The sequence below is a fragment of the Mugil cephalus genome, chromosome 18 (genome assembly GCF_022458985.1).
Source record: "Mugil cephalus isolate CIBA_MC_2020 chromosome 18, CIBA_Mcephalus_1.1, whole genome shotgun sequence".
In the NCBI taxonomy this organism is placed as follows: Eukaryota; Metazoa; Chordata; class Actinopteri; order Mugiliformes; family Mugilidae; genus Mugil; species Mugil cephalus.
Window position 1 is genome coordinate 15,826,087 of NC_061787.1, and position 13,866 is coordinate 15,839,952.

General features: G+C 42.3%; 1 protein-coding gene across 3 annotated transcripts in view; it reads right to left on the reverse strand.

Annotated features, from left to right (window-relative positions):
- Positions 1-13,866, reverse strand: part of ctnnd2a (catenin (cadherin-associated protein), delta 2a) — a 244,323-nt gene that overhangs the window by 69,819 nt on the left and 160,638 nt on the right. For all 3 annotated transcript variants that reach the window (XM_047568787.1, XM_047568785.1, XM_047568786.1), the window contains one exon: positions 3,989-4,121. In XM_047568787.1, the coding sequence (XP_047424743.1) occupies positions 3,989-4,121 (133 nt within the window). The remainder of the gene's footprint in view (positions 1-3,988; positions 4,122-13,866) is intronic.

Sequence of the window (13,866 nt, forward strand, 5' to 3'; positions counted from 1 at the left end):
TGGTAACAACATTTAAATGGATTATTTAAAAGATGACAACAAACAAATAAAAGTCAAATATTGGAAAAACACTTTTAAAAATCTAATAAAAGGATTATTGAAATGGTTTAAAGTAGATTTTACAGAACAATTAGGCGGGCTTTAAGTACAGCTACTTGGATATCAGAAAAAACAAAAGAAAGTAATTGATGGAGTGCTTTGGTATTGTCAAGTTATGTCTCAAATTACCTGCCACATTTTTTAAAATTACATTTGATTTTGAGTCTGTTATTTTATAAGAGCATGTGAACGATTATATGAATAATCTGCAAAGCTGTGATCGTCGCAGTGGGCGCTGATAAAAGAATTTCAACTCAAGACACAGCTGTGAAAATACATCAAGGAGAAGTAGCGATGCCGCAGGATGAAACTATGACACGTGGCCCTGTGAAGGCAAACAGATAATTGCCTCTTAAGAAAGTAGCCTGCTGAGTTTGGGCGAGAAAAAATAAAGTGCATAAATTGTCTCTTTGTTTTTGAATGACATTTGCTTAGCCTCGAATCATCGGTAATAAAACACTCAGCTGCCAATGCAATGCATATTCAAGTACGGACGGGAGGGGATTTGTAAAACAGGTAAAACACGCAATCCTACAGATTTACATAAGCACACATAGAAACACAACCTTTCCTTTAGATGCGATATGTGACAGTTTTGCAACACTTTGCTTAAAAGGGTTACAAATACATGAAATACATCTAAGGTAAAATATTACACTTCTCAGCAGCTGTAATAAAGTTAATTTGAATTCTTTACACAAAACAACATGATTTTTACCACATATAAAATCTAAATGAAGACTACATTAAGTCAGTCTAAATTAAGCAATTTCTTAATTTATTTTCCTTTGCAACTGACATTGTCACGATGTCTCTGAATGTTACTGTGCACTCACTGTACCTGGCCCACATTACAGTATTTTAAATGGCTCCAGACGCAGGCGGGGCTGGGTGGAAATCTGTTTACAGTGTGAGGGGGGCAGGAATATTCTGCCAGAGCAAATGAAACACGAGCTTTCAGACTCATCTGGTCTCCAGGCTATCGCTTCCCTGCTGGCTGATTGGAATAATGCCTGTGTCAGACCGTGTTGAACATTAACGCTGACCAAACCATCGAGAAAGTCAACGGGGACAACCGATACTGTGACCTTTCCCAAGGACCCATGTTACCTCTGACTGGGTGCACATTTCATGCTAAGCAAAAAAAAAAGCAATTTCAAAGCAAAAAGAATTTCATAAAATATGATACAATACTACAGTTAGAAATAAATATTTGTCTCCATGAATTGTTGCTTACAGTTTGGGACCCTTGTGTTTCCTCTGGATGAGGGGAAGAAGTATTATCACCATTTATGCACTGATCAAGCATAACATTATGGTCTGGTCTAGGTGGGTGCTACATATCTAAGTAACATCTAGATGAATCCTAGGTCCAAAGGTTTCCCAGCAGAACATTGAACTGTCACTGTGTCTAACATTAAAACTGTGGTTTTAATATTACGCCTGATTCATGTAACCCTATCCTCTTCACCTGTAATTTACAATGGAGGCACAGAGAAAAGTCACTTCAAACCAGTACACTATGTTTGAAAGTGGACTGAAGTGGGACTGAACAACTGGTCTGTGTTTATGTCAAAGTCAGACACAGTTTCATGACCCTGGATATTTTTTATAAGCTTTATAATGGATATGACAACCATACAGAGCTTTTCAACTCTTAAACTTGCTAAAAAGAAAAAAGAGCTCCGTCACAACCTTGGAGATGAACCTTAAGAAGTTCACTCAATAAAAGGAACATTTCTATTATATCTGTTTCTGAAAGCTACAATTCTTCTTGAATTGAAAGTTAACTGTCAGATATAAAGACGATCTGACAAACAATGGAAATGCACGGCAAGTTGTTCTAACATGTTCCCAAATGGCAGGTCCACAGTAGAAAGTTTATGATTAAGTGCAATGATAAAAAACTTTTTTAAAACACACAGAAAAAAGCAAAACTGGATGTAACAGGAACCACGTAAATGCTAACCTTTGAGATAAGAGGTACTTATAGGGTAACAGTCAGATTTTCGTTGCTTTGTTCCAGCAAATTTCAGAATAAATTGTATTTACCACAGCGAAACAATTTCACCACTACCATGAAAGTATTATAATTACAGCTAAATTAAATGAATATCTCATATCTGGCTCAGTGATCATCAGTAAAGCTTTTATTTTATTTATTTAAGTTTTCAACAAAAAAAATAAATATTTAGAATAAGCCTGTAGGTGTAGTTCTATCTATTAGCATGCATGTACACTCACCGGCCACTTTATTAGGTACACATTGCTAGTAAAAGGGTGGACCCCTTTTGCCTTCAGAACTGCCTTAGTTCTTCATGGCATACTTTCAACAAGGTGTTGGAAACATTCCTCAGAGATTTTGTTCCATATTGACATGATAGCATCACGCAGTTGCTGAGTATTGTTGGTGACTGTGTCAGCATTTAAACGATGCTCAGTTTCTCCTAAGGGGCCCAAAGTGTGCCAAGAAAATATCCCCTACACCATTACACCACCACCACCAGCAGCCTGAACCGTTGATACAAGGCAGGATGGATCCTACTAGATCAGCAGTTTCTGAAATACTCAGACCAGCCCGCCTGACACCAACAACCATAGCATGTTCAAAGTCACTTAAATCCCCTTTCTTCTCCATTCTGATGCTCGGTTTGAACTTGTCTTGATCACCTCTACATGAATAAATGCACTGAATTGCAGCCACGTGATTGGCTGATTAGATATCTGTGTTAACAAGCAATTGAACAGGGGGACCTAATAAAGTGACCAGTGAGTGTATACTGTCTGGGTATATGCAGCATTTTATTTGATCTGATGCTTGACATCTGTTTTTGAGTAAATACTATTTAGTGGTGCCTTGGCACCTGAGCAAGAAAATCAAACCGGCTGATGAGTGCAGGCCAAAAGCATCCACTGTCAATGCAGCTGTTATTCTCTCCATTGTTGGACACCTCCATTCAGGCAACAATCACGTCCATTACACACTTAGGCCGTGTGGAAGTGGGAGAGGGAGTGGAAATTGTCACGGCTTTATGTTAAAGCATGATTGCCTTTCTGTATGTGCGTGTTTACGTATGGGTGGATAAGTGAGTTAACGAAAAATCACCTCTCCACATTTACATGATTATTTGACTTTTATTTGCATATTAATTTTGTCCTGTTTTGCGTTCTTTTCTCCAGTTTTCATATCGTGTCTATTTGCATGCCACGCGTGCTCATCATACTGGTGTGCATTCCCTCGTGTTTAGGTGTGAATGACAATTTTAGCAGTGTGGCATCACAATTCACTGAGGTTGCAGCAATGGCTATTCATTATCTCCATTGAAATTAATTTCTTATAGGAAAAAAAAATGTCAATGTCACCTGCGTGTGCTGGTAAATTGATTCTGAGGTAATGCAGTGGGGCGGGAGGGGTGTGGGAAAGTGTTGAGGGTAATTGAAGAAAGAGGAAAAAGACATAGGGGGACCTATGGGCCTTCACGTGACTGCATCAGCACGTGCAGATGCCACTGTTTTAGAGTGCCACTGGCTTTATTAAAGGGTTTATTAGAGGGTTTCAGAGGGGCTACCCTGCAAAATTGCTTTTGAGAGACACGCTTGCTGCTTTGGGACTAATTGAACGTTATTGCCTCTATAGATACAACTCAATAGAAGGTTAAAGGATGGAGAATGCGGCATGCCTTATCTTGCAGAACAGCAGGATGGAACTGGTTAGTAAAAGCGCTGCTTCCCAAAAAGCTTTTCAACAAATAGTTTAGACAGCAATTCACTGAGAAGTTTACACTTGGCTCCTTGTGCACACTGTTCGCCGGCTTTTATTATCCAAGTTACAACCGTTCCCTTCTCCGCAACGCTGATTTTAATCAAATACACACACACAGACACGAACCTCAGCTTTGATCTTGTTGTCTCCGAAGCAGAGATGCTGTAGGTAGGCTGCGGCATTGGACTGCACCGACGGGAACTGGTGCTGTAACATCTGGATCACCTCTGGCAGCTCCGGATCTCTCCACCCGAACTCTCTGCGGAGAGACAGACAGACAGCCCCTTTGATTTCTTGAGCACGGTAACAAAGATTCTCGCCGAACCGCCAGAGATTAACCTGAAAGCATTTCAATAAGAACCACAGAATCTTTTCAAAATGCACCCACAGCTACAGATATTCAGCCGTTCACTTCCGTGGTCACACAGAATACACAGGAAAATACAGGCTGAGAGCTTAAAAAAAAAAAAAAAAGTGAATGAAAGAGAGATATTTAAATGTCAAAATCCACTTTGTTCTATTTTCAGACTAAAAAAGACTCCCCTTCTTATCGGAGAAAGCTTTACAAGCTGAGCAACGCAGTGGGACGGAAATGATGCAAATCACTCGCTGAATGCCCAATTTGCCAAAACAGTCATTTCCATCCATCACAGGCCCGGGAAGGAAGAGTAGGTAAAACCGAGGCCAGCAGGTTAAGAAAGTGACATTCATGAAGACAATTATAATTATATGGGAAACTGCACAAAAGATATTTGTAGATTTCCCTTGAATGACACAGTGGTTCTTTGAAAAATTTCAGCTCCTCTGAGCAAGACGGTTCAACTGTAGCTATGTTCACACGGACCGAAAGGACTGAAATCCTTCCGATCAGAGACTGCAACTGGACTGTTCACATGGACAGTAAGTAATAAACATAAAGCTGCTGCTGTCCCCCCCGAAAACTCGCCACATCCCCTATCCCACACGGGAATAATCCTGCACAGAAAAGTGTATTTACATGGTTATAAGTGGGGTAATATTCAACAGATTATCTACGGGTTACATCACCCCTCTTGGCTGGACTGAGAAATCCTTCTGTTCCGGTTGGTCTGAGGTGATTGCCTGATCTGAGTGGTATTTTTGATCTCCTGTTCGGATTATCAAAGGAATACTAATGTCCGTGTAAAAGTAGCCAAAGCGAGTGGCTGGCAAATGCTCAATTTGAGGGGCAACAGCTTATTTGCGCATCTGAGCACAATGCGAGGGAATACAAACACGGAGTATGTCGGCACAGCCGCACACCGACACAAGCAGAGAAATTTGGAGCAAGCCGGGAGAAAACAGGTAAAAAGTTTGAAGAACTGCACAGCGCAGCATTACCACCGCCTGCGTGATGTCTGCAGTGTGAGCGGTGTGAGTTATGTTCCGTCCTTTCTGCCATTACAAGTTTACACTCCTCCGAACGCACTGGACAAAGTGAAATAAATGTTTTGTCCCTTGGTAATACCCAGGAAATGGCCTGTTTTATTGTATTATCCCCTGCTGATAATTGTTTTGCTATGGTGCCCCAAATGAGGAAATTATGACCACGCAAGAAAGCGTGGGCGACTGTGTGAGTGCGCACGTACGGCCGAGAGCGTTTCTCGCCACAGTACACTGCAATATCTTCTCCAATAACTGCTCTGTAAATTGTTTCTCTGTGGCGTCATCTTTCTCCTTTTTTCTCCGTGCATTCCGATGACTGTCAAGTCTCAACGTGATCTGATGAAAACCTATGTTGAAATTTTGCGGCTCCCATCGATTGTGCTGTTGGAGGATTGATTTTGTTGTTTCTGCCTCCACGCTTACTGTTCTGTGGCGAAAATGCGGCTCACTGTAATCCCCATCAAGCTATCGTGAAAACTGCTGATACATTTTTGCCTCCCAGCTCAGCCGGGCCAAAACATGAAAATGTGGTGAAAATGGGACAATTGACCTGCCCGGGGAGTTTAAATTGATGGGATAGAGAATTGCGCACACAATGTGTGCGCGTCTGAAGTTTTTGCAGCAGAAAATGAAGCCTCGACACGGCGCTCTCATCTCTGCCGGATCAAGCGAGTGCGGTCTATGAAACATCTGTGAAAAGCAGCTCGTTCACGGGGAGTAAACATGGCTCTCAAAGATAAAGCGAGCTCCAGCGTGGACGGCTCTTTATCTGCCGAATGATAAGTGTTCATTCAGCCAGAAAGCAGGACTGAAGGAGGGAGGCAGAGGAGAGATAGTGAGAGGGAGGAAGAGGGAGGGATTCCCAAGGCATTTAGGGGATTTAGGAGGAGAGACCCTCAAACGACGTTCCTTAAATCACCCAGGCTGATACCATCAGGGCAGTTTGTTTGTTTATGTGTGTGTGGGCAAGATTAAGATAGGATCAGCAAGTGTGTTGATGTGGCCACAATTGCACCTGTGCCTGCTAGTCAGTGGATGCGTATATGTGTGTGTGTGCAAGTATTCATATTCATTGGTGTCCGTATTTCTGATGTGCATGACTGTTTGCGTGTGTATGTGCGTGTGTGTGGGTGCGTGTCATCCATCCCCTACAGCCTCCCAGCTCTGTCAGTGTAGTTAATAGAAAGCAGAGTGATCTGCTGATAAGATAAGCATCATGGCTCGCCATTAATTAAAAAACCCCTGGTAGGGAGACAGACAGAGTGAGAGGAGACAGAGGGAGACAGTGAAACACAGAGGAAGAATGACAATGAGGAAAGGAAGTAAAAGGGAAAAGCAGACAATTCACGGTGGGTACCCAAACAGAGTGTACCCTAACAGGCAAGAGGAAGCTGACAGGAGGGGGACAGTAAAAAAAAAAAAAAAAAAAAAAAAAAAAAAAAGGCATGGAGAAAGAGATGCCAGTCATGTCAAGACAGGTGCTAATGAGATCTATAACCCCGGTAGACGCTCCACCAGGCGACATGCCGATGATGTGAAGCAGCAGGATGCAAACAGTGAGGAATACAGTCTGCAAAGAGGGAGCACTGATCAAAGAGGCAGCACCCACAAAACTGCAGGATTCACACTAAATACCCACAGAGCTTCTGAGGACGCCGCGCCACAATTCGCATATTATTTACGTTACTTCATTCCTTCATTCCTTCATGAATGCAGAACAATATGTTGACGTCTGCGTACATGAGCTGCGTGTTCTGGAAAACGAGAGGCTCGTGGGTATGGAATAAATTAGGTGGCTCTGGCGTGGCGCTCTGCTCTGTGTTCCAGGTTAGGCGGGTTATTTTGCCGCTTCTTGACGCACGCAGAGGCGCGATGCAGCGAAATAGTTTCAATGGAAAGCCTAGGCTTGGCATGAGAGCACTTTGACATTCAGAGGAAAAAAGAGGCAGGAGGCAAGGGGGCTGGCGGGTGGAGGAGAGAGGGTGGAGGCTGAGACGGAGTGAAATAACTGGGACGGGGGAAAAGACTGCCTTGTGATGGTAGGGCTTTGATGCAGACACACAAACACACGCGTGCACAAATGCATAGGAGGGAGGTAAAATGTGAAAGAAACACGTGGAAATACAAGAACTATCAAAGGATTTCTTTCTTTTCATAAAACTTCTCTTCATCAGCCCCTCTTTTCATGTCCCCATCTCATGAGACATGTGAGCACGTCTATCTTAAACACACACTGAACACTGTGCACATACACACACACACACACACACACACATACACTACCAGTCAAAAGTTTGGACACACCTTCTCATTGACTTGAATGAGTGTCCAGATTTTGGAGTGGTAGCATACATGTGCATGCACTGAGAAAACAAAAGGAATCTAACCTATAACAGCACAGGCTGGTTCACTGTTACTGTCTAAAAATCTTCTCTAATAGAATGCTGAAGGTGGGGGTGGGGGTGGAGGGGGTTGGGGCGGTGAGGGGGGGACATGAGTGACAGTAATTTAAGTGCCGCAAATGGATCCACGGGCTTCGCTATTGCTGATATTCCTGAAACACATTCATTACATAACACCAGCTACCACAGGTGTTCAGCCAGGAATGAGAACATCAATACATCACATCAAATCCCCTTAATTCAACCCACTCCCAGCGTTGCATCTGATCTCATTCTCTAGCATCGCAACTTAATATGGCGCATGATGGCGCACGTAATTCTGAGAACTGATTGATTTGCATCTCCTAGCCTAAATCACATCCATCAGCGGCGCCATGCAGTGCCTCTGGAGTGACAGGTCCACACAGGAAGCCTGTCCCGCTGGCCTTAATCTGATTGGACAAGGCCTGTCATGTCCGTTAACTGATTGGAGGGTCAGGAATGGACAGTCTGGCAGTGTGCATACCAAAGCAGATGCTAATTAAGACCTGAACATCAATCTTCATCACAGAGTTAAGACAGAGGGAGAGCAGACTGAGAGCGATAGAAGAGTGCGGGATGGAGAGTTACGGAAAGAGAGAGAACACTTTGAAAGAGGAGGAAATTGTGTTCTTTTCAAAAAAGATAGTACACAGCTTAGCCTACGATATATACTGTATATATGAATAGTGAAGTGAGTAAATATTTTACTTTCAGTGCAGAGCTGTACCTTTAGTGGTGTTTTCACACATCAGATCCTCTAAGCATCTGTTTGCACTGTGTGCATATCTGTGTGTGTGTGTGTGTGTGTGTGTGTGTGTGTGTGTGTGTGTGTGTGTGTGTGTGCGCGTGTTGTCCTCTTCTGCATCCCAAGGTAGAGTGCATTAGTGAAGATAAAGTCAATAAGAATAACACTTGAACAACTCCACAGATACACAGAAGAGGATGTAGGTGAGGATGTGACGCCAAGTGTAATGTCAAGCCTCTTTAATTAAAAGTGCTATTTAATTAGGATGTTGCAGAGAACGGGCGACCTTGTTAATGTGCGTTGTTTCTCTTATGGCATTTCCCATTTTGGTTAAATCAAGCTGAGAATACCCAAATGGATCACAATCTGACCACAGCGTGTCTCCTTTATAAATGATGTTTAAATGCATTTAATTAACTGTGGTTATTAACGTTTAGATGGAAAAATCGCATTGCCCGGATTACATTCACTATTAATTATTATTATTAAAAAATCATAGGAGCTATTGAACGTGATGTGCAAATTAAATCTTGCATAGCTGTTGATGTTGGTGGAATTCGACTGATTTATGCGATTTGTTTCCTTTTCAGTCAACTAGCAGTGTCCTGAAGAGGTGTGGTAAGTTCAAACCACAGGCCGAATAACAGAACACCGATCATCCACAACATTTAAACCACCTTATTAATATTGTGTAGGTCTCCCTCGCACCTCAAAAACAGTTGTGTCATCAGAGAATGGACAAGGGTCTTCTGAGGGTGTCCTTTGGTGTTGGGCATCAAAATGTTGCTATTTAAAATTTACCCTTAAAGAAATTCAGGATAGATTAATTATGCCTCATATGTATACCCCTGGTTTTAGCCCTGTTTAAAAGAAAAGGACAAAACAAAAAACAAATCAAATGAATTCTTGTTGCCCACATCCCCATCATGAAAGAGGGAAGAACCAAGAGTTCAAAATTCAACATTAGAACCAGGCGGGTTGGTGCCTCTCTCTTTATGAAATCCTAGGAGGCTGCTATTATAACTGGCTAATTAAGGCAAACTCCTCTCTCTGGTTGACGGAGAATTAACGATGGGGATGATCTCCTTTTCATAATGTGCGGTGTCTCTAAACACGCCAGAGACCAGTGATTGTGCTCGAACACAATGAAAACCTAGATTTTTGCATATGTCTGATTTTAAAAAGAAAAAGAAGCCGTTGGGGTTCATGAGCAGCTGCATATTTGACAAATAATTTGACAAATGACTCCACTATCTACAGTATTGTATTTTCTGTGTTGCTTTACACCTCCCGGCCTTTAGCAATACTGCGTGTTTTTTTCCCATGCTCTTTGCTTTTTGCTAAAAATTTCTCAGTGTGGAGCTCTGCCGCAACTGGAAGAGCCAAACAAACCACGCAGCTACAGTAAAGGGGATCAATGAAAGGTGGAGGGAACAGAGGGGCTGCTACTCGTAATAGCCGGGCAGACAAATGGATAGATAGAGACGGACGGATGGAGCCTGGGATGAAACCCATCCGGAAAATAAACAGTGGACAAAAACCTGTGGTGAGTCAGCTGCAAAGAAATCACCCCGTCTTTTGCCAGCAAAGCCCCCTCCTCCTCAGTTACTGATGGCCAAATGGAAATGACTCAGGTAATCACAGATCACTTCTCTTCATGGAAATGGAAAAAGTGAGTTCTTACTTCCACAATGAAAGTAAATCTTAAAAAAAAAAAAAAAATGACAGAAGAAAATCAGACGAGGAAATAATATGAGAGACCTTGAATAATATGTAAAAAAAAAACTGAAATGAAAAAAGAAGAGAAACGATGAATGGGATGGACTGATCTTTTCACTCTCTTCTTCTTCTCTTCCTCCTTTTATCTGCACATACCACCACTCTGTGTGTGTATGTGTGTGTGTGTGTGTGACTGGAGCTTTTTTATTGTTCCATGCAGCAACACACACACACACACACACACACACACACACACACACACACACACACACACAAAATAAATCAATAAGCTCTCTCTATGGCATCTTCCAGCTGGGAATAGCAGGCCCAGAAGGTTGAATAAAAGGATTCTATGAGGAGAATGAAAGGTTCTGAATGAGACTGACTGACACCGAGTGGAACAGAGGGGCAGATGCTGGCGGGAAATGAACCACTAATAAATGTGTCAGCAGTAGACTTGAACAATTCGAATCACTTTGATTTGACAAAATTATTCAATCCTGTTCTGTGCCCTTTTATCAATTTTAGGCAAAAAAGTAAAGTAGAAGAACTTAATATACTTGTTCACTGCCTTGATCAATGTGAAATTGCGTCACACCCATCAATGACAAGCTATTCAAGCCAGTGGGAAAATAATTACGATTCCTCACTGAGAGTCTGTTGAATTTCAAGTGGGAAAGAGTACTTCACCCACAGCTCTTGAACAAGTTAGCAGCATGAGTGATTAGGTAAAAATGTATCTAATTCCAAACAGAATTCAAATAAACTAGGATTTTATTTAGAGTTTTGTGTCCACTGTACTGTTCTACACCAGTGCTCCGTGGAGGACCTGCAGGGGGGTCGCAAGCCTATTTAGTCCCCAGGGGAAATCCCAGACACATGCTTCAATAGACACTAAAAGTTCATGATATATATAGGCAGGTTTATGTCAGGTGTGTCTATGTTAACGGCGGTTGCACGGCCACCCTACTGTTGCACATGTTTGAAATAAAAAAAAAATTTTTTTGAACCCATGTATTATTTAACTAGCTTGATACTGAATGCAAAATGATAATAATGCACAATTTTAAATAGCACGAGGTCGACTTTAATATAGAACACATATAGTAGGTAGGGGGGTCCCTACTTAATCTCTCCATCAGTTTAGGGTCCTTGGCCTTAAAAAACGCTGAAGACCCCTGTTCTACAAGTAAAATGAATCAATTATTAATAGACGTTAGCTGTTTTTTGGTAAGCTTTCTGCTTACTCTAGAAAACGTCATCTAAAAGAGTGTGACGATGTGTACAGGTGTGTGTGTGTGTGTGTGTGTGTGTGTGTGTGTGTGTGTGTGTGTGTGTGTGCGTGCGAGGCTGACAAGGGGCAGGGCTGTTGAAGGGGAACATTAGTGTGCAGGGCCGTGGAACGATTTGCCAGGGTAAGGAAAACACAAATGCTGGCACCGGTCCTCGCAATTAGCTGAACACACAGAATTGGAGGGCTAATCGAATAGGGCATTAAGCTGACAGACAGGTGTTCATTTATACACCCGCCCAGAGAAGGGTGTGTGCACGCGCACATTCGCCGCCTATTGAATTTATACGCACACTGCAATTACGCGAAGGTGTGCACCCACATTCGGTGATGCGCACACTTACGCAGCCGCACAACGAGGTACCCTTGCTTATACAGAACAACATGCATAGTAGGCACACAAGCGCGCACACTCATAACTACAAACACGCGAAAACACACACGTATTCGCACTGCTATTATCCTGCATTTGCTGATCGGTAATTTTCAGCCCAGTGGCACTATTCCCCCGTTGCACAGTGCAATTACTGGATGTTTACACCGGCAAACAATAGCCCAGTGAAACATACTCTCAGTCAAACATTCATTAGATAGGCCAATAGAAGCTGAGGTGACCTAGACCATTACACTGTATCACAGACTATACCCATTAAGATTGAGCTCTGTATTCTGCTGTATCTAAAGAGGCAGTAAGACAGAACGGGGTACCTCTAATTCAGTTGAAAAACAACACAGTTTCAAGTGGACGATAGAGCAGTTACTCTCAGTAAAACATGCTTGTGCAAACTACTGCGTCCAAGGTTGGAAGAGAAAGGTATTTATACAGTATGTAAAGCGGTATAATGCTACCATGCAGTGTAATCATCATTTACAGTGGTTTTCATACGATATAATAACTAAAAATGTGTTTCTTGATACCTTCTAGTGAAAATTATTTATATTTTCTTTACATCTAAAAATCCAGTGATGCACGTACCTTCTCGCCTTCAAAGGTCATGTTCACGTCCACGACATCACGACCCTTAAACATCACTGAAGCTGCTGAAAGATTCTGCACGAGCGGTGCTTCTTTGTGCCGCAGTTTTAACGTGAGTAAGTCGAGCCTTCTTTGGAATGTATTGTTTTCTTTTTTCACAGATTGATGACAGAAATGATATCCGGTATCTACAAGCGTAAAGCGAACAATCAAATCCTTATCCACTACACTCAAATCAAAGTGCACACACAGGACTAAGCCGCCGGACAGACAAGAGCTCGCTGAAAAATTACTGGCCCATTGTCTCTTGATTTGCAAGCCGACGCAATCATGTCAACGAGCCTGCTCCGGCCCCTGAATGACAAACGGGAATGGTGCGCTTTTTTTTTACTGTCACGATGCTAATGAGGATACACATGTCTGCGAGCGAGTGTTTAAGTGTTCAACAAATGCACCTTGGTGCCTTATCCCTAATGAAGGCGCCACGCTGCCGGTTTGTGTGTCCAAGTGCATCACGTTACCACAAATTATCCAGAATTATCCTGCCACGTGAATAACACACTGATAAGGTCAAGCACGATAATGGAACTGTCTATCTACGTGCATGTGTGTGTGTGTGTGTGTGTGCGCACACGCAACACATTCATCTACTGCCAGAATCACATTAAAGAGCCAGACATTTATGATGGAGGTCAGAGGCCTGCTCTGACATTAAACAAGAGAGATGACTTGCCAGACAACATGCACACACTCAGAACCACATACACATAAACACGCACACTTTTTTTTGCATCCCTTGCCACTTTTCTCTACTCATTCTGTCTTTCGCACACACATACTACTGTACGTGCATCCTACAACTACCTGTAGGTACCTTCACTTTAGTACTCTAGAAAAACAAGATTAGCTATTTGACAGTTAATTTGTTTGATCAAAAGGCTCAGGAAGATGTGACCATTGAGTGAGATCATTGTGCAAACTGAATGCTGGGAGACTGGAGAGAAATTACTACACACACACACACACACACACACACACACATATATATATATATGTGTGTGTGTGTGTGTGTGTGTGTAAATATGGGTTGGGGTTAGGGTTTGATTTCTTTCAAACACAGTTAGAGATATGTCGCAAGCCAAAGGCAGGAATCTAGGGACAATGACATACCTGTTATGAAATCAAAGACTGGTGGCATTTAAAAAAAGTAAAAAATAAATTGCTGAGCGTGGCGCATTCACTGGCGGCCTAGTGGTACAATATTAGAACGAATGCCGCACAGTTGGACTTGATTTCTGCCGCGTAACATTTCTATCAGTTGATCATTTTTCAATAAAGCTGCTATTTGCTCTCAAACACAAGCTCAAGGTTGTCCAGTTCGGGCCTTACATATTTGCTGCTCTCCCTGACCAAATGGATATTTTTCTTGGGTTAAAGATACTACTA